At 46.5% G+C, this 23143-nt stretch overlaps 1 protein-coding gene across 1 annotated transcript; it reads right to left on the bottom strand.

Moving 5' to 3' along the window:
* Positions 1 to 4755: 4755 nt before the first annotated feature.
* Positions 4756 to 21361, bottom strand: METRN (meteorin, glial cell differentiation regulator; the record flags this gene model as incomplete). The annotated part of the gene is made up of 4 exons (XM_083373113.1): positions 4756 to 5072; positions 8878 to 8943; positions 11727 to 12151; positions 21270 to 21361. The coding sequence occupies 4 exons, from the start codon at positions 21359 to 21361 to the stop codon at positions 4756 to 4758; spliced, it is 900 nt and encodes a 299-aa protein (XP_083229239.1).
* Between the last annotated feature and the right edge of the window lie 1782 nt (positions 21362 to 23143).

The following is a 23143-nucleotide window of genomic DNA, read 5'->3' as shown; positions in this document are numbered from 1 at the left end:
AGGAAGGAAGGAAGGAAGGAAGGAAGGAAGGAAGGAAGGAAGATGAGAATGGGTGAAAGGGTGAAAGGGAAGGGAGAGAGGGAAGGAGGGGAGGGAGGGAGGGAGGGAGGGAAGAAAGAAAGAAAGAAGGAAGGAAGGAAGGAAGGAAGGAAGGAAGGAAGGAAGGAGAGAATGGGTGAAAGGGAAGGGAGGGGAGGGAGGGAGGGAGGGAGGGAGGGAGGGAGGGAGGGAGGGAAGGAAGAAGGAAGGAAGGAAGAAAGGAAGGAAGGAAGGAAGGAAGGAGGGAAGGAGGGAGGGAAGGAAGGAAGGAAGGAAGGAAGGAAGGAAGGAAGGAAGGAAAGAGGGAAGGAAGGCAGGCTACATAGGACACATCAGAATAAAACAAGATGATTTAGAACAGCGTTTCCCAACCTCAGCAATTTTAAGCCTGTCTGGGAAGATCTGGAACTTGAAGTTCACACATCTTAAACCTTGCCAAGGTTGGGAAACAGTGATACCAGAGCCTGTGGCCAGACTGCCCAACAATCTCTCTTTAGAATAGCAACTGTGACAACGGTCACACCAGCTTTCATGGACAGGTTATTCCAACGGACCTATTTCCCTTAGGCATCATGGCGGAGCCCATGCAAAAATAGATCCCGTGACACGTCTCTAACACTGTCAGTCCTTTCCAGATGGTAAAAAGAGAAAGAGCTGTTTAGAATTTAGCAGCATTTACTATCACCAACCTCACAGTACAGTGGAACTGAGACTGTGTCACCACAAAGGAGGTCGTGGCCTCCAAAAGTTTAACCCAGTGGCGCTCTATCTATGGTCCACGGACACCTGGGCCCCTGACAATGTCGTCACAGGGGAACCGCAAAGGCTTGAAAAAGATGTTACGATTTAAATCTCAGGTTAAGTCTTGGGGGTCCGTGGCCATGCTCTGTGGCCACCAAAAAGTATTTAAATGGGGTCCGTGGTGAGGAAAAGATTGAGAACCACTGGTTTAACCTATTTGTAACAGCAAAAGCCTGCAAAGACTGCAGCCACAAATCCTTTGCGCGTGTGGTTTTTCAATTCCAGTTTATACCTTGGGATATTTTGTGAACCAGCCCACCCTCTAACCAAGTCAGAGTTATCTTGAGAGGCTAAAACAGTGGCCAAAGAGTTTTTGCACACCGAGATTTGCAACGTCCAGTTTTAACTATTTCCAGGACGTCCTCAACTTACAACAGTTCATTTAGGGACCGTTTGGAGTTACAACGGGGCTGAAAAAAGGCGACCAATGGCCGTTTTTCACACTTACGACCGTTACAGCATCCTCACGGTCAGGTGATCAAAATTAAGACACTTGGTAACTGGGTCATATTTATGAGGGTTGTGGCATCCCGGGGTCACGCGATCCCCTTTTGCAACCTTCCAACAAGCAAAGTCAATGGGGATGCCAGATTCATCTAACGACCAAGTTATTCACTGGACTGCAGTGATTCACTTAACAACCGTGGCAAGGAAGGTGATAAACTGGGGCAAAGCTCACGTAACAAATGTTCCACTCAGCAACACAAATTTTGGGCCCGGTTGTGGTCGTAAGTCGAGGATTAACCTGTACGTATTCTTTGTTTTGTTTTTTTTATTAAGAACATTTATATGGCTGCCCAGCCTCACTCAAGGTGACGCTGCCCAGCTTAGCAGAAACCCCTGAGTTTCAAATTCCTGAAAAGACCCAACTCTTCTTTCTGTGGCTTGAAGAAAAACAATTTCTAAATAATAGTAATGATAATAATAATAGTAGTAGTAGTAGTAATAATAAAAACCAGGCTGTAGATGCTTCCAAATTTCTGTGCTGGCCCCAATAACCATTTCTCTGAATGGCTGTTCATGCACAGACAATCATCCCTAGTTTCAGCTCTTGATTATCACCCGCTTTCGTTGTGAGCGCACACAGTTGTCCTTCTCATTCGGGCCCCCACCCAGCCCAGCCCAGGGAACTCAAGATAACGTGGTGAACCTTTGACAGACTGAAATGTAGCCTGTAAATGCTGAGGCTGCCATAAATTGATTAGGCTGTAAGGCACCCTGAATACACAGTGATATTATTATTATTATTTTAAAAAAAAATTGGTGACAACTGACAAAGTTGCCAGCCCGTTTGGCACAGAGGTTTTGTGGCCGGGTAGAAATCAACAATGAGCAAGAAAGTGATGATAGAATTGTTCCGTGCAATTTAGAGTGATGAAGGGAAGACGGGCACCTTTTCTTAGCGATCTCTCTCTCTCTCTCTCTCTCTCTCTCTCTCTCTCTCTCTCTCTCTCTCTCTCTCTCTCTCTCTCTTTCCCACAAGCAGGAGGACAAGCCATCGATCCGTAGGTGAGTTCCAAAGCTCCAGGAAACCATGATAGATAGTCCTCGCCTTACAACAGTCCACTTAGCGGACAGTTCAAAGTTACAACGGCACTGGAAAAAAAAACGACTTACGACCACTGCAGCGTCCACAGGGTCACCTGATCAAAAGTCAGAAGCTTGGCAACTGGCATGTATTTAGGACAGTTGCAGCATCCCGGGGTGGCTTGATCCTCTTTTGCGACCTTCCGTCAAGCAAAATCAATGGGGAAGCTGGATTCACTTAATAACGGTATTACTGACTTAACAACCGCAGTGATTCACTTAACAGCTGTGGCAAGAAAGGGCGCAAAAGGGGATCAGGCGACCCCCTAAATGTTTCACTTAGCAACAAAAAATGTGGGCTCAAGTGTGGTCGTAAGTTGAGGATTTAGTTTTGATTCTGCAATTTAACCACCACCTCAATTTCAGTGGAGGTGAACCCAACATCAGTCCTTCCATTTTGTAAATGTTGGACTCAACGTTTACAACCTCCTTGTGGTTGTAAGTCAAGGACTACCTGTACAGTGCAATAAAACAGATTTCAAGAATACTTAGCTGCCATGCAATAATTGTTCAATTTTCTGGAAGCCTGGATACAGGAGCCCTAAAGAGAAAATGGCACGCAAGGTAGGACTTGAGTAAATCTGGTCCACCTCTCCAGCTTTACTAAATAATTATCAGATGGTTTTAAGTACATTTTTGAAATCACAGACTAGAAATATTTTTCAAACAAGTGCCAATAAGGAAGGGTTGTTTTTTGCAGCCAGCACCACATTCTGAAGTTCTTCTGACGTGAAGTTATATCCTATATCCTTTTTGATCTCTTGTACTGGAGATGTGATCTTTCTCAACTTTGAAGAATCTTGGGAATCGCAGTTCTGTGATGGCTAGCTGCAGAGATCTCAAAATTATGGGGAAGAAAATTGAATGATCTCTAGAAGTGCTTTGGACATTTAACTTTGATCAGCTGACAAATCAAGAGCAAGGGCTGGTAGTCCAAAACATCTAGAGAACATCATAATTGTTTGAAATCTCCAACAAACTTGAACCATCAGATTCTTCTGAGTACCATGGATAAACAGACATAAATTGAAATAGCCTTGGTGTACATTATCTTCAGAGGTTCCTTCTTTCCCAGATCAGTCAATAGTTCTCCAATTATCAGGAGTTATCCAATTATTATTTTGGAAGAATAAGAGCTTAACTGAACAATTAAAAATGTGTTGCCGTGGAACATAAGACTCTTGAGGATTTTCAGTGCATTAAGATATGGTTTGATTAACCCCAGTTTGCTAAAGAAACTACAACTCACTGGATTCACACACAGAGCACCAAGCCACAGTTTTCAAAAAACTAGGGTGTATGTATAGAATAAGTCACAACCGGTTGGGTTTGTGTGATAGACTGAGCTCATATCAAAGTTCAGTACCATGTGTGAATCCAGTCTGGATTTTATTGAGACTTGGTGGCCATGGAAGTCAGAATCAGGCCATTTTTATGAAGAAAAAAGCTGGTGGCTGGATCTGGATTATTTAAACAAACCTTGCAATGGCATTCAGATATCCAGATGTGGAATTCAATCAACCCATTTTCACATTTACGTTCTTTTTTGAGGGGAAACGTATTTCATCTGAAGTTGTTTAAAGCTTTGTTCTCCCTGCCTGAATTACCAAGAGATGGATATATTTTTAAAAAAGAAAATGAATAGAACTGAGCACGTGTTTTGTCCCTCTTTCTGACATCTTTCAGCAGGTTTGAAGCATGACTTTCTTCTTCCCCTCTCCTGAAAACATCTCATTCTTCATTTAGTTTAGGATGGTCCCCTTGGATGATAGAACCTAATGATGATAAGCCACACAACCTGCAAAGAGAAAACTGGATCATCTCCTGGGCTTTCTTGACTGATCATGAACGAACGAATGGATCATCCTTTTAGACCTGAAACTCATGGTCCTTCCTGTTGGGTTGGTGATGTATCTGCAGATATCCACAGTGAAGAGGAACAGGTGTGACTTTCTGCAAACTCAGGAATAATTATATTGGCTTTCATGGGTGGTGGAAAACTCAAAGACCAAAACCCCAAGTCCCACCTCATTCCCATGTTTGGCAAGTTCTGAAACCTCTTGCCTGCTTCGTGATGATCCCCAACATGATCAGAGAACATCTCATGAGGCTCTGCTTGGACTTGGCCAAGACAACTGATTTGCAGACAACCAGGAAAAGAGTCATGGGTTGGTAGATCCATTTGATCACCTGGAGGAAGGAAAGAGTTTGTTCTTCCTTGAGTCTAAGGACAAGGTTCTCCTCCCGTTGCCACCACGAGGGTGGCTGGTTCTGGCTTGATCACAGCCCCAGAGGCTTCCCTTCTTCCTGACCTCTTCTCATCTCAAGTCAGTCCAACGAGACCTCGCAGGGGTTCTCGTGAGCCTGCCGTGCCTCCACGTAAATGCGGATGAAGTCTTTGTAACGGGGAGCGCAGGTGAGCCAGGCCTCAGCAAAGTGCATCCACCCAGTGAATAAAAAACTGCCCGGACCAGGCCTCACCCCACATCGTAGCAGAGTGTGGATGTTGCCTGTGGATTTTCCAGATTTGCCAAGCGGCTGAAACAGAGCAAACTTCTGTCGGTGGATCCGAGTGGCGCTCACGCTGATGATCGATTCTTGGGCTTCCCTGTCATTGGAGACGGCCTTGATGTTGCCACGGATAACTGCAAGAAAGGTTGAGGGGGAGTAGAAGGGAAAGTGCTCATAAAGGAGATCAACAATGATTCAATCCCCCCCTTCCCTTTATCAGGTCATTTCAAGCAGTAGCCCAGGAAACAGAATAGCAGATCAGGTCCAGGTGATTCCAGGCTCAAAGGCTAAGCTACGGTGAGCCTTGATCAGAGCTTACTGAATATATCCCCAGTGGCATCGGTTCACACAACTCTCTAAACTGGTGTTTTTCAAACTTGGCCACTTTAAGAGGTATGGACTCCATCACCCAGAATCCCTGGTTGGGGAAGTCTGGGAATTGAAGTCCAGACCTCTTAAAGCACCCAAGTTTGAAAACTTGGCAGCCTTTAGAAGCCAGACCCCAGACCCATACATGAGGGGTCCTTGATGCTCTCTGAGCTGGCATATTTTCTTGCAGACGTTTTATTACCCAAATTAGTCTGACTAACACTGATGATGTTACCTAGTTTGGGTAATGAAATGTCTGCAAGAAAACCACTAAGCTCAGAGAGCACCAAGGACCCCACAGTCGTCATCGTCGTCGTCGTCGTCGTCCTCCTCCTCCTCCTCCTCCTCCTCCTCCTCCACTCCACAAAGCCCACTCCCTTCTAGCATGGATGTTGTTACCTGGTTTGGTAATGAAACGTCTGCAGGAAAACAAAGAGCACGAAGAACCCCTCGTTTCAGTCCTGAGCTACAAATATTCTCCTTTATTGAACCATTCATCACTGCATCGTCCCACTATATGTCTAACAACATCCTGACTCTTGCAATCTCTCTCCAAATTCTTTCCCGAGGACCTTTATGGGTGGTGGTGGGGGTTGATCTACCTCATATTTTTTGCAAACCAAGTGATTTTTTCCCGAGAAGAAAAGTCTTGATGGTTTATAGAAGACAGTCGGAGAAGCAGCCTAGGTGGGTGTTCATACAGAATCATTTTTTAGACAAGAAGTGGGAATTGCTGGCTCTCCAGAGGCTGCTAAACGACAGCTCCCGGCAACCTTCACCATTAGAGGGACTAACTGGGATTGCTCAGAACTATAGTTGAAGCACATCAGAGGCCCAATGATTCCCCCCTGTAATTTTGACCCCTTTTTATAGCCACAGAGAAGACCCATACTAAATCCGGATCTGATGTTTCCACGGCAGGTAAGAGAATCACTGTCAATGACTCTAAAAGATATTTGATCCTAGCCCTGAATTAATACAATATCCAAAGTCGGTTCAACTAACATGCAGCTTTATTATGGTTTAACATGCTGGACAATTCGCGCAACAAAATATAAATAGTTCTTGACTTCCAACTGTACTTGAGCCCAGAGGTCGTGGCGGTCATTAAGTGAGTCACGACGTGACTGCGCCCTGTTTTATAACCTTGTTTACGGCTTAAATGAACGCTGCACCGTAACCGGTGCAGTTTCAGTTCTTGTGGGAAACTGAAAGCGAACACCAGTTCCTGGCCAAAATCGCCATAAGTTGCGGTCATGCAACTGTGGGATGCTGCAAATAGCCATAAATGCGGTCCAGTTGCAATTGTGTGATCGCAAGGGGCATTATTAAAAATATCCATTAACTCTGATTAACTCAGGGTGGTCAAGGGACCCTCCCAGAGAGGAGTCTGGCCAACTTTTCTTTGCTGACCTCTCTCTCAATCGGCTGCCGTGGCTTTTGAGTAGCTGTAGAATTGCTAGGATTCCACCAATACTCTCTTGGCTTTCAGCACCCAGGCCCCCCCCTCAAAATCTGCAAGGAGCCTCTCGGAGGTCTCCCGATAGGCCCCTGATCTGATCTGGCGTGACAAATCCGCCTGTTCTCTTGTCTGATTTGCCAGTTGCTGTAGCAACCCCAGAGCTGGGCCCTCACAGACACCGTGACCTCTTTCTTCCAGGGCTGAAGATTGAACATGGGGGGAGGGGGGATTAGCAAGCAAGCAAAAGCTGCCCACAACGGAGGGGGGAAAGGCAGGTGGATGACCACAAGCACTGCAAAGGAGGGGGAATGAAAGCACTGTACACCTCCAATTATCCATCCATCCATCCATCTATCTATCTATATCTATCTATCTATCTATCTATCTATCTATCTATCTATCTATCTATCTATCTATCATCTATATCATCTCTTTCTCATCTATTATATATCTATCTATCTCTTCTATCTATCTCTTCTATCTCTCTATCTATCATCTCTCTCTCTCTCTATCATCTATCTATCTATCATCTCTCTCTCATATCTATTATCTATCATCTATCTATATCATGTCTCTCTCATATCTATTATCTCTCTTTATCATCTAACTATATCATCTCTCTTATATCTATTATCTATCTATTATCTATATCATCTCTCTCATATCTATATCTATCATCTATCTATATCATCTCTCTCTCATATCTACTATCTATCTATATCTATCATCTATCTATATCATCTCTCTCTCTCTCTCATATCTATCTATCTATCTATCTATCTATCTATCTATCTATCTATCTATCTATCTATGGATTTACTCAACCATATCTATCTATCTATCTATCTATCTATCTATCTATCTATCTATCTATCTATCTATCTATCATCTATATCATCTCTTTCTCATCTATTATATATCTATCTATCTCTTCTATCTCTCTATCATCTCTCTCTCTCTATCATCTATCTATCTATCATCTCTCTCTCATATCTATTATCTATCATCTATCTATATCATGTCTCTCTCATATCTATTATCTCTCTTTATCATCTAACTATATCATCTCTCTTATATCTATTATCTATCTATTATCTATATCATCTCTCTCATATCTATATCTATCATCTATCTATATAATCTCTCTCTCATATCTACTATCTATCTATATCTATCATCTATCTATATCATCTCTCTCTCTCTCTCTCATATCTATCTATCTATCTATCTATCTATCTATCTATCTATCTATCTATCTATGGATTTACTCAACCATATCTATCTATCTATCTATCTATCTATCTATCTATCTATCTATCTATCTATCTATCTATCATCTATATCATCTCTTTCTCATCTATTATATATCTATCTATCTCTTCTATCTATCTCTTCTATCTCTCTATCTATCATCTCTCTATCATCTCTCTCTATCATCTCTCTCTCATATCTATTATCTATCATCTATCTATATCATGTCTCTCTCATATCTATTATCTCTCTTTATCATCTAACTATATCATCTCTCTTATATCTATTATCTATCTATTATCTATATCATCTCTCTCATCTATATCTATCATCTATCTATATCATCTCTCATATCTACTATCTATCTATATCTATCTATCATCTATCTATATCATCTCTCTCTCTCTCTCATATCTATCTATCTATCTATCTATCTATCTATCTATCTATCTATCTATCTATCTATCTATCTATCTATCTATCTACCTTCTGCCTCCTATTTTCCCCACAACCACCCACCCACCCTGAGGTGAGGTGATTTGGGCTGAGCAAGAGGGGCTGGTCCCAAATCGCCCAGCTGGCTTTCATGCCTAAGGTGGGACTAGAACTCCACTTGCCAGCCTCTTAGCTAGAGTACTAACGACCAGATGCCTGCAAGGAATATAAATCCTTCCCTCCTCCATCATTCAGTCAGAACTAAAGAAGCTTCTTGGATGAGAAATGAAACGTCTTCAGAGAAAAGCAAAGTCCAGCTGCCTCTTTAAAACGCACCTTTGAGACAACCATGGCCTGGATGACTGAGAATCTCCATGGATGGTGAAGAGAGCCGGAAATAACGCTGGAGAAAATCTACTCACCAAAATCACTGGTGCAAACTGCCATCAGGATTTCGGTGTTGTTACATGGACGGCAAGTCCCTGCATCTTTGAAAGGGAGAAATGAACAAATAGTCACTAAACAGCGATTGGGCCCATAACCAACAGACCCCTGGTCCTCGACTTACAGTCCTTCATGGATTAAGTATTCAAAATTATAGTGGTGCTGCAAAAAGTGACTTGTGGCTGTCCTTGCTCTTATGACCAAAACAGCATCCGCCCAGTCATTAAGCAACACACAACTTCCCCCAATGACTTTGCTTGTTGGAATCTGGCTGGGAAGATCCCAAATGGCGACCACACAATTCTGGGATGCTTACAACGTACGACCACAAAGGGGCCCAAACTTTATGCTGTTAAGTGAGAAATTTGTCAAGTGAGTTTGGCCCCATTTTTTTACCACTTTTCCGGCCACGTTTGCTAAGCGGATCACTGCAGTTGTTAAATTAGTCACACGGTTGTTCAAACGAATCTGGCTTCCCCCATTGACTTGGCTTGTCAGAAGGTTGTAAAAGGGGATCACGTGACACCCCTCCACCCCTCGGGGACACACAACCATCCTAAATACGAAGCAATTGTCGAGTGTCCGAATGCAAATCACGTGACCTGGGGGATGCTGCAATGGTCGTTAAGTGCGATAAATGGTCATATGTCTCTTTTTTCAGTGCCGTTGTAACTTTGAACGGTCGCTAAACGAATGGCTGTTAAGTCAAGGACTACCTGTACTTCAAGTTCAATCTTTCATGAAGTTCGCTTGTGGACAAGGCACCTTAAAAAAAGGAAGCTTGTCCTCCACGGATTTACCCAATCCTCACCGCTCAGATTCCCAGCGTGATTTCTGGGAAAGGAGAGGAGAGTTATTATTATTATTATTATTATTATTATTATTATTATTATTATTATTATTATTAATTATTTATTAAATTTATATACTGCCCTTCTCCTGAGGGACTCAGGGCGGTGAACAGGGCACATATAAATAACAAATACAAAAATTAAAAAGAGAATTAAATAATCGCCCAGCATTATTACCAGCATTAGCCCATTCCAATCCAGCAGCAATCAAATACTGTCAAATTATTGTCAGACAGCATTCAGACATCCCACCCTATCAAAGGATTTAAATGGTGGGAAACCGGCTGATTGCTTCCAGGGTCCTTGATGCCAAGGAGATGGCAAACCATGGATTTCCTCTGTATCTGAAGCTTGCTGCTAAGTTGTGTGTGCAGTGAGTGCCGGAGAGATTTTTTCAATTGGAAGAGGCAAAGAGGTTTTCGGAGGGGGTTCCTTAAAGAAGCTGTCTGCCCACCCACCCCCCAACTGTCCTGAAGCTCTTCTGCACTCCAGTTTTAAATAGATGCACCTCTTTGCTGAGCACACATTAAAATTATATTTTTTTTCATAAGGTAGTCCTCAATTTGCAAGCATTCATTTAGCAACAATTTGAAGTCACAATGGCGCTGAAAAAAAATGATTATCACATACGCTTACGGCCATCACTGCTTCCTCGTGGTCATGCGATCAAAATTTGGGTGCTTGGCCACGTGGCATGTTACAGTAATTAGGACTTTGGGGTGGCACAGTGGTTAGAGGGCAGTATTGCAGGCTGACTCTGCCCACTGCCAGCAGTTCGATCCTGACCGGCTGAAGGTTGACTCAGCCTTCCATCCTTCTGAGGTCAGTAAAACGAAGACCCAGATTGTTGGGGGCAAGAGGCTGCCTCTGTAAACTGCTCAGAGAGGGCTATACAATCACGGTGGACTGGTATATTAGTCTATTGCCCTCCCTTCCTTCCTTCCTTCCTTCCTTCCTTCCTTCCCTTCCTCCTTCCTTCCCTCCCTCCCTCCCTCCCAGTGGTTAAAAACAGCATTACTCTGCCCACAGTCAGAAGTTCAATCCTGACCGGCTCAAGGTTGATTCAGCCTTCCATCCTTCTGAGGTTGGTAAAATGAGGTAAAATGAGCACCCAGATTTTTGGGGGCCATAGGCTGACTCTGTAAACAGAGAGGGCTCTAAAAGCACGGTGGCCCAGCATATTATTCTAAGTGCTATTGCTAAGTCCTTCCTTCCTTCCTTCCTTCCTTCCTTCCTTCCTTCCTTCCTTCCTTCCTTCCTTCCTTCCCTCCTTCCTTCCTTCCTTCCCTCCCTCCCAGTGGTTAGAATACAGCATTACAGGCTAGAATGCCTATCAGATTTGGGATTCCATGTTCACTTTGGAGAATTTGGTTACGGCTGGATTACTAATTACATACAGGAGCTCCAGATAGTTCATACATTTAGGTAAAGATACATTTCCTTGTCCAACATTCCCACAAGTCATTCGTCCTGTATTCAAGCAAATTATAATGGTATGTGGGGAAGAACTTGGGAGAGAAAGTGAAGAGATGCTGTCAAGGGAACAGTCAGATAAGAGGCAGCTTAGCCCACAACTCCATACTGGGCAGGACAAGAGGCTCAGAAGAGACCTTCCTTCGTTTCTCAGGCTGCAAAAAAGATGGAGGAGACTGAACTGAGGGGTCCTTGGTGCTCACTGAGCTTGGTGGTTTTCTGGCAGACATTTCATTACCCAAACTAGGTAACACCATCCGTGCTAGTTCTACCACAGATGATGTTGGGTAACGAAACATCTTCAAGAAAACCACCAAACTCAAGAGAACACCAAGGAGCCCTCAGCTCAAGGACCCCTTTGAGCTACAAATATTCTCCTTTAGAGGACTGTGCTTTCAGACTTGCAAGATCCGGCCATTGTAGCATTACAATAAAGTAGAATTAGCCCATCCGTTTGTGGATTTCCTCTCTGGTTGATCCCCGCCAGGCCAACACCAACGCACCTTCCACGCTGAGGTTCCTCCAGGGCCAGGAGAAGTGGGCATTCCACTCGCCCCGCAGCTCGTACCGGAAAGCTGCAATTCGACGGCTGATGTCCTGGTGCAAAGTGGACTGTAGGAAGAGGGCGACTTTCTCTCGCGGCAGCCACCTGAAGCAGCGCACCTTGGGCTGTAGGGCCGCATCCGTCTCCGAGAGCAGCAGTTCCAAAACCCCGTCCCGTTCCAGGTAAATCTGGGCTCCCCGGAAGCTGCTGGAGGACTTGATGCAAGCGGTGACGTGCTGCGGTTTCTCTTGGCCGGCGGGGCCCGTGGGCAGGCGGGGGGAGAGGCTTAGGCGCAAAGCGCCAGCTGGATACAGCCATTCCAGGGATCCTTCAGCACAGTGCAAGGAGATCTGTTCCACACTGCCAGCTTCTTGGGAGAGACCGCTGCAAGGGAGAGCAAGAAGGCAGGATTAGCCAAAGGAAGGGGCTCTGCCCGACGGGCATGGTTCTTCAATCGGGCGCCCCTGGGCACCCACCCACAACTCCCAATGGACCTGTCCAGCTTCCTGCCTCGCTTGAAGTACAGGTTACAAGTACAGGCATTCCTCAGCTTACAAGGGTTTGTTTAGTGGCCATTCAAAGTTGCCACGGCACTGGAAAAAGTGACCGATGACCAGCCTTCACACTTACGACCATGGCGGCACCCTAACAGTCGCGTGATCAAGATTCAGACGCTTGGCAACTGACTCGTATTTATGACGGTGGCAGTGTCCCCGGGATCACGTCATCATCCCCTTTTGCGACCTTCTAACCAGCAAAGTCCATGGGGAAGATTTGTTTTAACAACCGTGTTACTCACTTAAAAACGGCGGTGATTCACTTAACAACTTTGGCAAGAGAGGTCGTGAGATGGGGCAAAATTCACTCAAGAAATGTTTCTCTTACCGACAGAAATTTTGGGCACAGGGGCGGGTGCAAGTTAAGGACTATCTGTAGTCTTGACCTTACAGCTATTTGTTTAGCGGCTGTTTGATGTCCCAAAGGTGCTTTTTTCAAGAGGCAACTGGGACTTTCTGGTTTTTCTTTGAAGACGTTTCGCTTCTCATCCAAGAAGCTTCTTCAGCTCTGACTGGATGGTGGGAAACAGGAGGATTTATACTCCTCGCAGACAGATGGTCATTTGCCTTCTTTTAGAGAGAGTCGTTGAGGCCACTTTGAGGTTTGTCTGTGTCCTCAGGGTCACCTGAAGACAACCTCCAAGTGGCCTCAACAACTTTCTAAAAGAATGCAAATGACCGGCTGTCTGCAAGGAGTATAAATCCTTCCATTCCCCACCCTCCAGTCAGAGCTGAAGAAGCTTCTTGAATGAGAAGCGAAACGTCTTCAAAGAAAACCAAGAAAGTCCAGTTGCCTCCTGAAAAAGCACCTTTGGGTCAACCAGGACCTGGATGATGGAGATGCCCCATAGACATTGACCATTTGAAGGCGCTGGAAAAAAGTCACTTAGAACCGCTCCTCTGACTTATGACCTCGCAGAATCCCCACGATCGTGTGATGCAAATTCAGATCCTTGGCAACCAGCATATATTTATGACAGTTGCAACATCCCCCTGTCTTGTTTGTGAACTTCCCAGCCAGTTTACCACAAGTAAAGTCACTGGGGGAAGCTGGGTTTGCTTCACCCTCGCACGGTTCTATTCAACCACTGCCACGTTTTGCTTAACAATCCTGGCGAAAAAGGTCATAAAATTGGGCACTGAACAGCCTCCTTGCTTAACAATGGAAATTCTGTTCCTAGTCGTAGTCATAAGTTGAGAACTACCTGCATTGGGATAGAAAAAAATCAGGAAACTGTCATAGCTCAAAATCCAGAGTCTGCCTTTCGCATATCACCCAGAAGCTCGCTTGAAAGGGGTCACAGATTATTTTGAAGTAACAATTTGGGGGAAAAAGAGAAAAGGATAAACTGCAGGGGTATGAAGCGTCCATCCTCATTTAATTTAATGTATTTGATTTAGGCACCACTGATTCCAGAAGGATTCTGGGCAGCTCAGAGCATATCCGAGAAGATAACAATAAAATCTTCAAATAAATTATAAACTCTTCCAAGAAACTAGCACCAGCAATAGCACTTTAGAATGGAATGGAATGGAATAGAATAGAAATTAGAATAGAATAGAATAGAATAGAATAGAATAGAATAGAATAGAATAGAATAGAATAGAATAGAATAGAATAGAATAGAATGGGACTTTGGAGGTCTTCTAGTCCAGCCCCCCGCTCAAGCAGGAGAACCTATACCATTCCAGACAATTGACTGTCTAGTCTCTTCTTAAAAACATCCAGTGATGGAGCATCCACAATTTCTGAAGGCAAGACTTATATACCGCTTCACCGTGCTTTACAGCCCTCTCTAAGCGGTTTACAGAGTCAGCATTATTCCCCCTCCAACAATCTGGGTCCTCATTTTACTGACCTCAGAAGGATGGAAGGCTGAGTCAACCTTGAGCAGGTCAGGATCGAACTCCTGGCAGTGGGCAGAGTTTGCCTGCAATATTGCATTCTAACCACTGCGCCACCAGGGTTTCTAAAATACAAACTCTTCAAATAAAAAATAAAATTTCCCCAGAAAATATATCTTAGAACAAATGGTGGAGTTTGTCTTCTGATAAATGGAATTTGATAAGTGGGCACCGTTCCCGTAACAGATCTTTAAGCCAAACCTTCTGGCCTATGTTTTTCCCCACCAGGTGGTCTCAACATTTTCCATGGACCAGTGCCCCCCCCCAAGGTCCCGGGACCCCTGTCTTCCAATATTTGGGATTGATGTCTGCTCTGAGGTCATCCATGTGCTTCCCCTTGGATTCGCCTGGGAAAGTTGTGGTCGGGTAGACCGGTCAGATGTGCCTCTCTTCTCTGCCTTTCATCACCAGCAGGGATGTGTGGGCGATGGCCATGACTCAGCCACCCCCACAGCCCATCTGCTCAGAGGCTGCCTCCTTAGATCCCGACAACTGTCCAACTTGTCCCTCTCCACCCCATCTTGACCTGGTCGATGCCATCAGAGAGGGTGGGAAAGCTTTGACTGACGCCTGCCATTTTCACAAGAACCATGACTCATCCGCTCGTCTTCTGCAAAGGATCAAGCCTGCCGAGAACCAGATGTTGCAGCTGTGTCCCCCCCCTCCAGCCTATTTAATCACAAAAAGCTCTATTGAGGCTCCTCTTCAGAAGCTCCATAGATAATGAGGCTTGAGGACCATTCTTTAGACTGCCTGATTTCCAAGGGAAAGGGGTGTCCAATCCGATACTCAGCGTTATAAACAGAATCTCAGGATTCCCAAACTCCTTAAATTTCCCTTCTTTTTCCCACTCTCTCTCTCTCTCCTCCGTAAACAGCTCCAGAGTCATTTCCCACCAGCTGCTTGGCCCACAGACTAGATTTTTCCTGTTTTCTTTTTAAACAGCCCACAAAAGGGAACAGGAGGAAAACAAAAGAGTGAGTGGCTAATGGTATTAGCTTAATTTCTCGCATGTGGGAGCTCAAACGATTAACACATTCGCCCCGAATCGCTCTGCCAAACCAAAAAGTATTATCCTTTGGTGACCAGGAAATATGTGGAGGAGGTGGGGGGCGGGGAAGGGAGAAATGGGGCAGAGAGGATTGGAAGCAGCCAGATTAGAGAGAAATGGCTTGTAATTAGGAGATTGGCTGGGGGGGGAGGGAATTCTCCCCCAGCCTCCGGGGTTTCTCTTTCTCTTTCCGTCGAACTTAGAAATTCCCCAAACCACCGCACAGACGGGAGCGCAGGGTGGCTTAGAGTCAGGGGTGAGGTAATTCAGTTCTGTGACCCATCTGTGGAAGAACAGCCTTTTCCCACCTCAAAGGGGCTTCCAGTTCTATGGGGTCCGTGGCGCTCTCTGAGCCTGGTGGTTTTCCTGCAGACGTTTCCTTACCAAACTAGGTAACATCATCAAGTCCGGCTCAGAGAGCACCAAGGATCTCACAGTTCAACCGTAAGCCACCAAGGTTCTCTTCCATTGCTTGTTGTCGAGACTCTGGAAAGAAGGCAACAAGGATGATCAGGGGACTGGAGGCTAAAACATTTGAAGAACGGTTGCAGGGATTGGGTATGTCTAGTTTAATGAAAATAAGGACTAGGGGGTGACATGATTGCGGTCTTCCAATATCTGAGGAGCTGCCCCAAAGAAGAGGGGGTCAACCTATTCTCCAAAGCCCATGAGGGCAGGACAAGAAGCAACGGGTGGAAACTAACCAAAGAGAGAAGCAATCTAGAACTAAGGAGGAATTTCCTGACAGTGAGAACAATTAACCAGTGGAACAACCTGCCTCCAGAAGTGGTGAATGCTCCAACATTGGAAGTTTTTAAGAAGAGATTGGGCAACCATTTGTCTGAAATGGTACTATAGGGTTTCCTGCCTGAGGAGGGGGTTGGATTAGAAGACTTCCATGGTCCCTTTCAACTCTGTTATTCTGCTTCCAGATCTGCTAGGAGTACAACTAGGAGTACAATTCCTGGCCAGCATGGAGAGAGACTGCCCTATGCATGTGATTTTTGTACCATTTGATGTTCCTCTTCGTCAACCATCTTGCCGTATGCTTTTCATTCTGTCATTTCCCCTCTTAGTAGCTCAATTAGAACCTTCTTGAAGGAGAAAAATTTTTTAAGGTTCAGTGCAAGTATTTTTTTTTCTTTCTTATGTTCCTCTGGCAGCTGAAAGCAGAAAAGCACGGGGACGTTCTCTCCTCATTCGATGCTCACAACAACCCTGTAAGGCAGGTTGGACTGAAAGGCGTTGACAGGTTCCATCTCAATTACTGAGCTTCGAGTTTGAACAGGAATTTTAATCTGGGTCTCCATAATCTTACAGGTAGTCCTCGACTTACAAACGTAATAGGGACTGAAAACGTGTCCTTAAGCAGTACAGTTGTTAAGTGAGACCTCGTCTGACCGCAACCAATTTTATGACCATTTTTTGTCACGGTCGTTAAGTGAGACTCACATGACAGCGACTCGCAATCTTCTCTGCTGGCTTCCCCATTGCTGGTCGGAAGCTGGCTAGGGTGGCTGCAAATGGCCATCACGTGACTGTGGGACTCTGAAACCGTCAAAAATACATGATGGCTGTCAAGTGCCCATATCGTGATCACCTGACCGTGGGGATGCTGAAATGGTCATAACTGCAAAGACCAGCCCTAAGTCATTTTTTTTGGGTTCCATCATAACCTTGAACGGCTCTTAAACAAATGGTCAGTGAGAACTGCCTGTAGCTCCGCATCTTTAACTACTGCATCCTAGGATATCATCATTATGAATGGGTGCCCTATAATTCCTTTCCCTTCAACAGGCTATCCTTAAGCACTTGTCTGTATAGTTACTAAGAGTCAACACTGCCTTGATATCATATAATCAACCAGTCAATGAATCAGTTCTCTTATGTCTTCAGGAGAACCAGCCAATAGCATTGTTAAATATACATCTCCAACCCAAAGCAATTAGTAATATTTATTTTCCATCTAATACAGACATGTCAAACACAAGGCCCGGGGGCCGGATCCGGCCCACGAACTGGTTTCATGCGGCCCGCGAAGCCATCCTGGAAACAGTGAGGGAACAGCCCCCTGCCTTGGCCCTGGCCCAGAGACCCTCCTTCTGCCAGAGACCCTCAGATCTGTCCCACTCCTGCCCAGGCCCCCATAGGCACCCTTGATGCCAACGATGTACAGCTGGCCATGCCCACCCAGTAGGCCATACACACTCTAGCCATGCCCACCCAGCAGGCCACGCCCACCCTGGCCACACCCACCCGGCCCCTTGACGGCAACCGCAATGCTGATGCGGCCCTCAATGAAATTGAGTTTGACACCCCTGATCTAATATGATCCATGATGATCAACCCATCCAATGGGGTAACTTGATCCACAATTATCAACCCATCCAATGTGATGAGTTGATCCACAATTATTAAGCCATCCAATGGGATGAGTTGATCCACAATTATCAAACCATCCAATAAGGTAACTTGATCCACAATTATCAACTCATCCAATGCGATGACTTGATCCATAATTAACCCATCCAATGGGATGAGTTGATCCACAATTATCAACCCATCCAATTTGTTGATTTGCTCCATAATTGTCAACCTATCCAACGTGATGACTTGATTCACAATATCAACCTTCCAATTTGTTCCACAATTGTCAACCCATCCAGTGGGATGACTTCATCCACAATTATCAACCCAGATGCACTTGTTGATTGGATCTGGGGATCTGACTGAATCACCTTCAATGATGATTCTGACTGAATCGTCTGAATCATCTTTGAGATTCCCCAAATCTTCAAATCAATTTTTTCACACTGTTCTAGGAACAAACCACCTCCATCATCCCCTACCTTTAGGAGGAAAAGCAGGCTAACACCCCAAAAGATAAGCCAGGTTTGCCATAACTAATAACTCATTCAGTGCTTTTGAGACACTCCCTGAAATAAATGTTGCTTCCTTCAGCAACCCTCTTCAGTTAAAATGTCCAACTTTTCATCAGTCTCAACCATTTTTTCATAAGTTTTCCCCCTGAAAAAGATGAACGAACGCCAAAGGGGTGGAGAGATTGGCATGAATAGGAGTGCTGAATTTCCTTAGCAAAAATTTTTCAGAAATCAGGGAAGTCACAACGATCCAGCAAAGAGAAGGATTTAGGAACAAGAACCTTTCACAACTTTCTGAAAGACTCTGGAAAGAGTGCAGAGAAGAGCAACAAAGATGATTAGCGGGCTGGAGGCTTAGACATACGAACAACGGTGGCAGGAATTGGGTACATCTAGTTTAATGAAGAGGAGGACCCGGGGAGACATGATAGCAGTGTGCCAATATTTGAGGGGCTGCCACAGAGAGGAGGGGGTCAAGCTATTCTCCAAAGCTTCTGAAGGCCAGGCAAGGAATAACAGATGGAAACTGATCAAGGAGAGATTCAACCTAGAAATAAGGAGAAGTTTTCTGACAGAGAGAACAGTCAACCCAATGGAACAGCTTGCCTTCAGGAGTTCTGGGAGCTTCATCACTGGAAGCTTTCAAGAAGAGACTGGACAGCCACTTGTCAGAAATGGTATATGGTCTCCTGCTTCAGGAGGGGGTTGGACTAGATCAGGGGTTCCCAACCCCTGGGCCGTGGACCAGTACTGGGCTGCAGCATGCCAGCAACCAGGCCGCACAAACAAACAAAGCCCCATCTGTGGGATGCAAGCAGCACACAAAACCACGTGCCCTCCGGTCCGCGGAAAAACCTCTCTCCTCAGAACCGGTCCCTGGTGCCCAAAAAGGTTGGGGACCTCTGGACTAGGTGACCTACAAGGTCCCTTCCAACTCTGTCATTCTGTTATTCTGCCTACTCACTAATGAGTCTATTCAGATTAGGTGAGAAACGAACCCCCCCCCCCCGCAAAGGACAAACGTGCTAACCAACTTGCTGAGACTGAAGAAGGTGCAGTGGTACCTCGATTCTTATCATTCATTGGTTCTGGGAGGCCCAACGAGTACCAAAAACTAATGACATTTTCTCCACAAGGAATAATGTAAGTGAGTCACAAGGCAAGTTCTAGCTTATGCATCGAAAACTAAACAAACAATGAGTACTGGGACAACATTTTCGCATCAAAATGGGTTGAGTACCAGTTGACTACCAAGGAACCACTGCCCTTGGATAAGCAGTGAAATGTTTCAAACCAACAACAACGAAAAAGTCGAGTTGCCATGACTCAACTTCCAGACAGCTCTACCTGATGGGACTAAAGAATCTTCATTGGTACTTTAACCGCTATACCACACTGTTCCTCCCCGCCCCGAAAGACTGATCCCTCAAATTGCACTGAGCAGCACTGGCTTGCCTGAAGATACACGAAAGCAGTAAGCCCTTTTATTTTAATCTGTCCCCAAACCAACTCATATCCTCTAGAACTGGGGTGTCAAACTCGCAACGTCACATGACATGACATACCGTGACTTTTGTTTCCATTGCCAGCAATGGGGTGGGTGCGGGTTCGCTATGATGCATCTGGCCCGTGGGCCGGCAGTTTGACATCCCTGATCTAGAACATCCTTTTCCAACACACAACCGTAGGAGAAATTGGTACCGAGGCACACCCTAGAACAGCATTTGTGGCAGAAAGCCAGGACACCCCTCCAGTGAACAGACGGGCGCATTTAAAAGATGCTTGCATTCAAATGTCCACATTCCAGCCTAGCAACACCAAGGAACATGGCTAGCCAGCATGGCTGTTGTATCAGAATAACGGAATAACAGAGTTGGAAGGGACCTTGGAGGTCTTCTAGTCCAACCCCCTGCTCAAGCATCCTAGTCCAACCCCCTACACCATCCTGGTCAAATGGCTGTCTAGTCTCTTTTCAAAAGCCTCCAGTGACGGAGCACCCACAGCTATTCCCCGGGTTGATTGTTCTCACTGTTCTCACCGTTAGGAAATTTCTCCTGAATTCCAGGTTGCTCCTCTCCTTGATTAGTTTCCATCCATTATTTCTTGTCTTACCTTCTGGTGCTTTGGAAAATAAATTACCCCTCCCCCTTCTTTATGGCAGCCCCTCAAATATTGAAAGACTGCTATCGTGTCAAACCCACCCCCCTAGTATCACTCTGAGTCTCTAGTGCAATATTTCTCAATCTTGCCAACTTGAAAATGCGTGGATTTCAACTCGCAGAAATCCTCCCCCCCCCTCCACCAGCCTTTGAGTTTAAGGTAAAGGTAAAGGTTCCCCCGCACATGCGTGCTAGTCGTTTCCGACTCTAGGGGCCGGTGCTCATCTCCGTTTCAAAGCCGAAGAGCCAGCGTTTGTCCGAGGACGTCTCCGTGGTCATGTGGCCGGCATGACTAGATGCCAAAGGCGCACAGAACGCTGTTTTTCGAACTGCTAGGTTAGCAGAAGCTGGGACGAGTAACAGGCACTCACTCTGTTACGCGGCACTCGGGATTTGACCCGCCAAACGGCCGACCTTCTGATCGACCAGCTCAGCATCCTAACCCACTGAGCCACCACATCCCTTTGAGTTTACAGCAGTCTAAACTCTGGCAACCTGAAGACCTGTGGCTTTCAACTCTTAGAATTCCCCAGCCAGCCAAGCTTAGGAATTCTGGGAGTTGAACAAATCCACAAGTTTTAACGTTGCCAAGGTTGGACACACACACACACACACCCGACAAGAATTCAGAAACTCCAGTTTTAAGGAGACAGGAGTGGTGGTGGTGGGAGAAGAAGGGGAGCCCGCGAGTCTCTATTTTCAAAGGTAAACTCATGCGGCAAGCGTATTTGGCGGCAACTCTCCCGAAGACCCTGCGGAGGGCAGCTAAGGACCCCCGTCCCAAAAGACACAGCCTCTATGCCGCCCCGCCCTGGCGGATCGGAGTTTTGCAACCTGCCCCGGCTGGAAACCCAAATGCAAGCCAAGAGATGGCGGGATGCGACAGGCAACTTCTTCCGAGTTGCAAAACGCCGCAGCTGGAGCCTTGGGCTTCCTCGCCCTCCTTACCTTCCCCTCCAGCTGCACTGATCCTCGGAGTAACTGCAAAAAGCCGGGTCCAGGAGGAGGAGAAGGGCAAGCAAGCGCGGGCTCCAAGGCATGCTTTCACGGGCTTCCCTGGGAAAGGAAAGCGGGGGGGGGAAAGAAAAGAGAAGGAAGGAAGGAAGGAAGGAAGGAAGGAAGGAAGGAAGGAAGGAAGGAAGGAAGGAAGGAAGGAAGGAAGGAAGGAAGGAAGGAAGGAAGGAAGGAAGGAAGGAAGGAAAAAAAACACGGGCGGCGCAGCGCGGAGTTCAAATAGAAAGCCGCCTCTCCAAAGGCGTGGGAAGCTTCAGGCGCTCCGCCTGCTCTCCATCCCCCATGGCCGCCGCTTCCCAGCCCTTCCGAGAGGCTTTGGCTTCCGCGGCCTCGTGGTCCGAGGGCTGGCTGGCTGGGCGCAAAGGTTCGCTTCCTCCCTCGCCGCCCCGGAGCTCCCGATGGAAACGGCCCTTCGGGATCCGACGCGCCGAAGGAGCGCTGCTCAGTTTCCAGCCAAGCTCGGGGATCAGCCGGGGCGGGGCCAAGGAGGAGGAGGGGGGGAGATCGCCCAATCAGAGCCTGGCTGGGGGAACTTGGAGCCAATGGGGGTGGGTGGGGTGGGGAGCCGAAAGGAGTAGTGTGTGTGGGGGGGTGTAGGATGAGTCGCAGCCGTTCGGGAGGACAATGCGATTCAGACACCCGGAGTGGAAGGAGGGGTCCCTGGGGCTCTCTGAGCTGGGTTGTTTTCTGGCAGACCTTTCGTTACCTGACTGGGTAACACCATCAGGGCTAGGAGGGAGTGGGGCCGGAGGAGGAGGAGGAAGAGGAGGAGAAGGGGGGGAAGGACTATGGAGTCCATGGTGCTCTCTGAGCTGGGTTGTTTTCTGGCAGACCTTTCGCTACCTGACTGGGTAACACCATCAGGGCTAGGAGGGAGTGGGGCCGGAGGAGGAGGAGGAAGAGGAGGAGAAGGGGGGGAAGGACTATGGAGTCCATGGTGCTCTCTGAGCTGGGTTGTTTTCTGGCAGACCTTTCGCTACCTGACTGGGTAACACCATCAGGGCTAGGAGGGAGTGGGGCCTGAGGAGGAGGAGGAGGAGGAAAGGACTATGGAGTCCATGGTGCCTTTTGAGCTGGGTTGTTTTCTGGCAGACCTTTCGCTACCTGATTGGGTAACACCATTAGGGCTAGGAGGGAGTGGGGCCTGAGGAGGAGGAGGAGGAGGAGGAAAGGACTATGGAGTCCATGGTGCCTTCTGAGCTGGGTTGTTTTCTTGCAGTCGGTTTCATTACCCAAACCCCATTACCCACTAACACAGACAGAGCAAACCACTAGGACAGGGGTAGGCAACCTTGGCTCTTTTATGACTCGTGGACTTCAACTCCCAGAATTCCTGAGCCAGCCATGCTGAGGGGAAAGGGAGAGGTTTCCAAGCTGAGCCATGCTGGCTCAGGAATTCTGGGTGTTGAAGTCCACGAGTCGTAAAAGAGCCAAGGTTGCCTACTCCGGCACTAGGATATACATAAACTGAGAGCAAAGCCCACTCTTCACTGATGACGTTACCCAGTTGGGTAATGAAACGTCTGCAAGAAAACAACCAAGCTCAGAGAGCACCGAGGACCCCACAATCCTCCTCTTCCTCCTCCTGACCCCTTTCCTCCCCCACTCCACAAAGCCCACTCCCTTCTAGCACTGAAGATGTTACCTAGTTTGGGTAGTGAAACGTCTGCAAGAAAACAAGCAAGCTCAAGAGAGCACCGAGGACCCCCATCATAAATAAATGCAGGCTGTTTGCCAAGTGCACAAATTTCGATCCCTTGACTGTGGGGAATGCTGCAACAGGTGTAAATGCGGTCATGTTGTCCGCG

The sequence above is a fragment of the Vipera ursinii genome (assembly GCF_947247035.1).
Source record: "Vipera ursinii genome assembly, chromosome: 13".
Taxonomy (NCBI): Eukaryota; Metazoa; Chordata; class Lepidosauria; order Squamata; family Viperidae; genus Vipera; species Vipera ursinii.
Note: the sequence above shows the minus strand (reverse complement) of the source record. Positions and strands in the feature narration are given on the sequence as shown.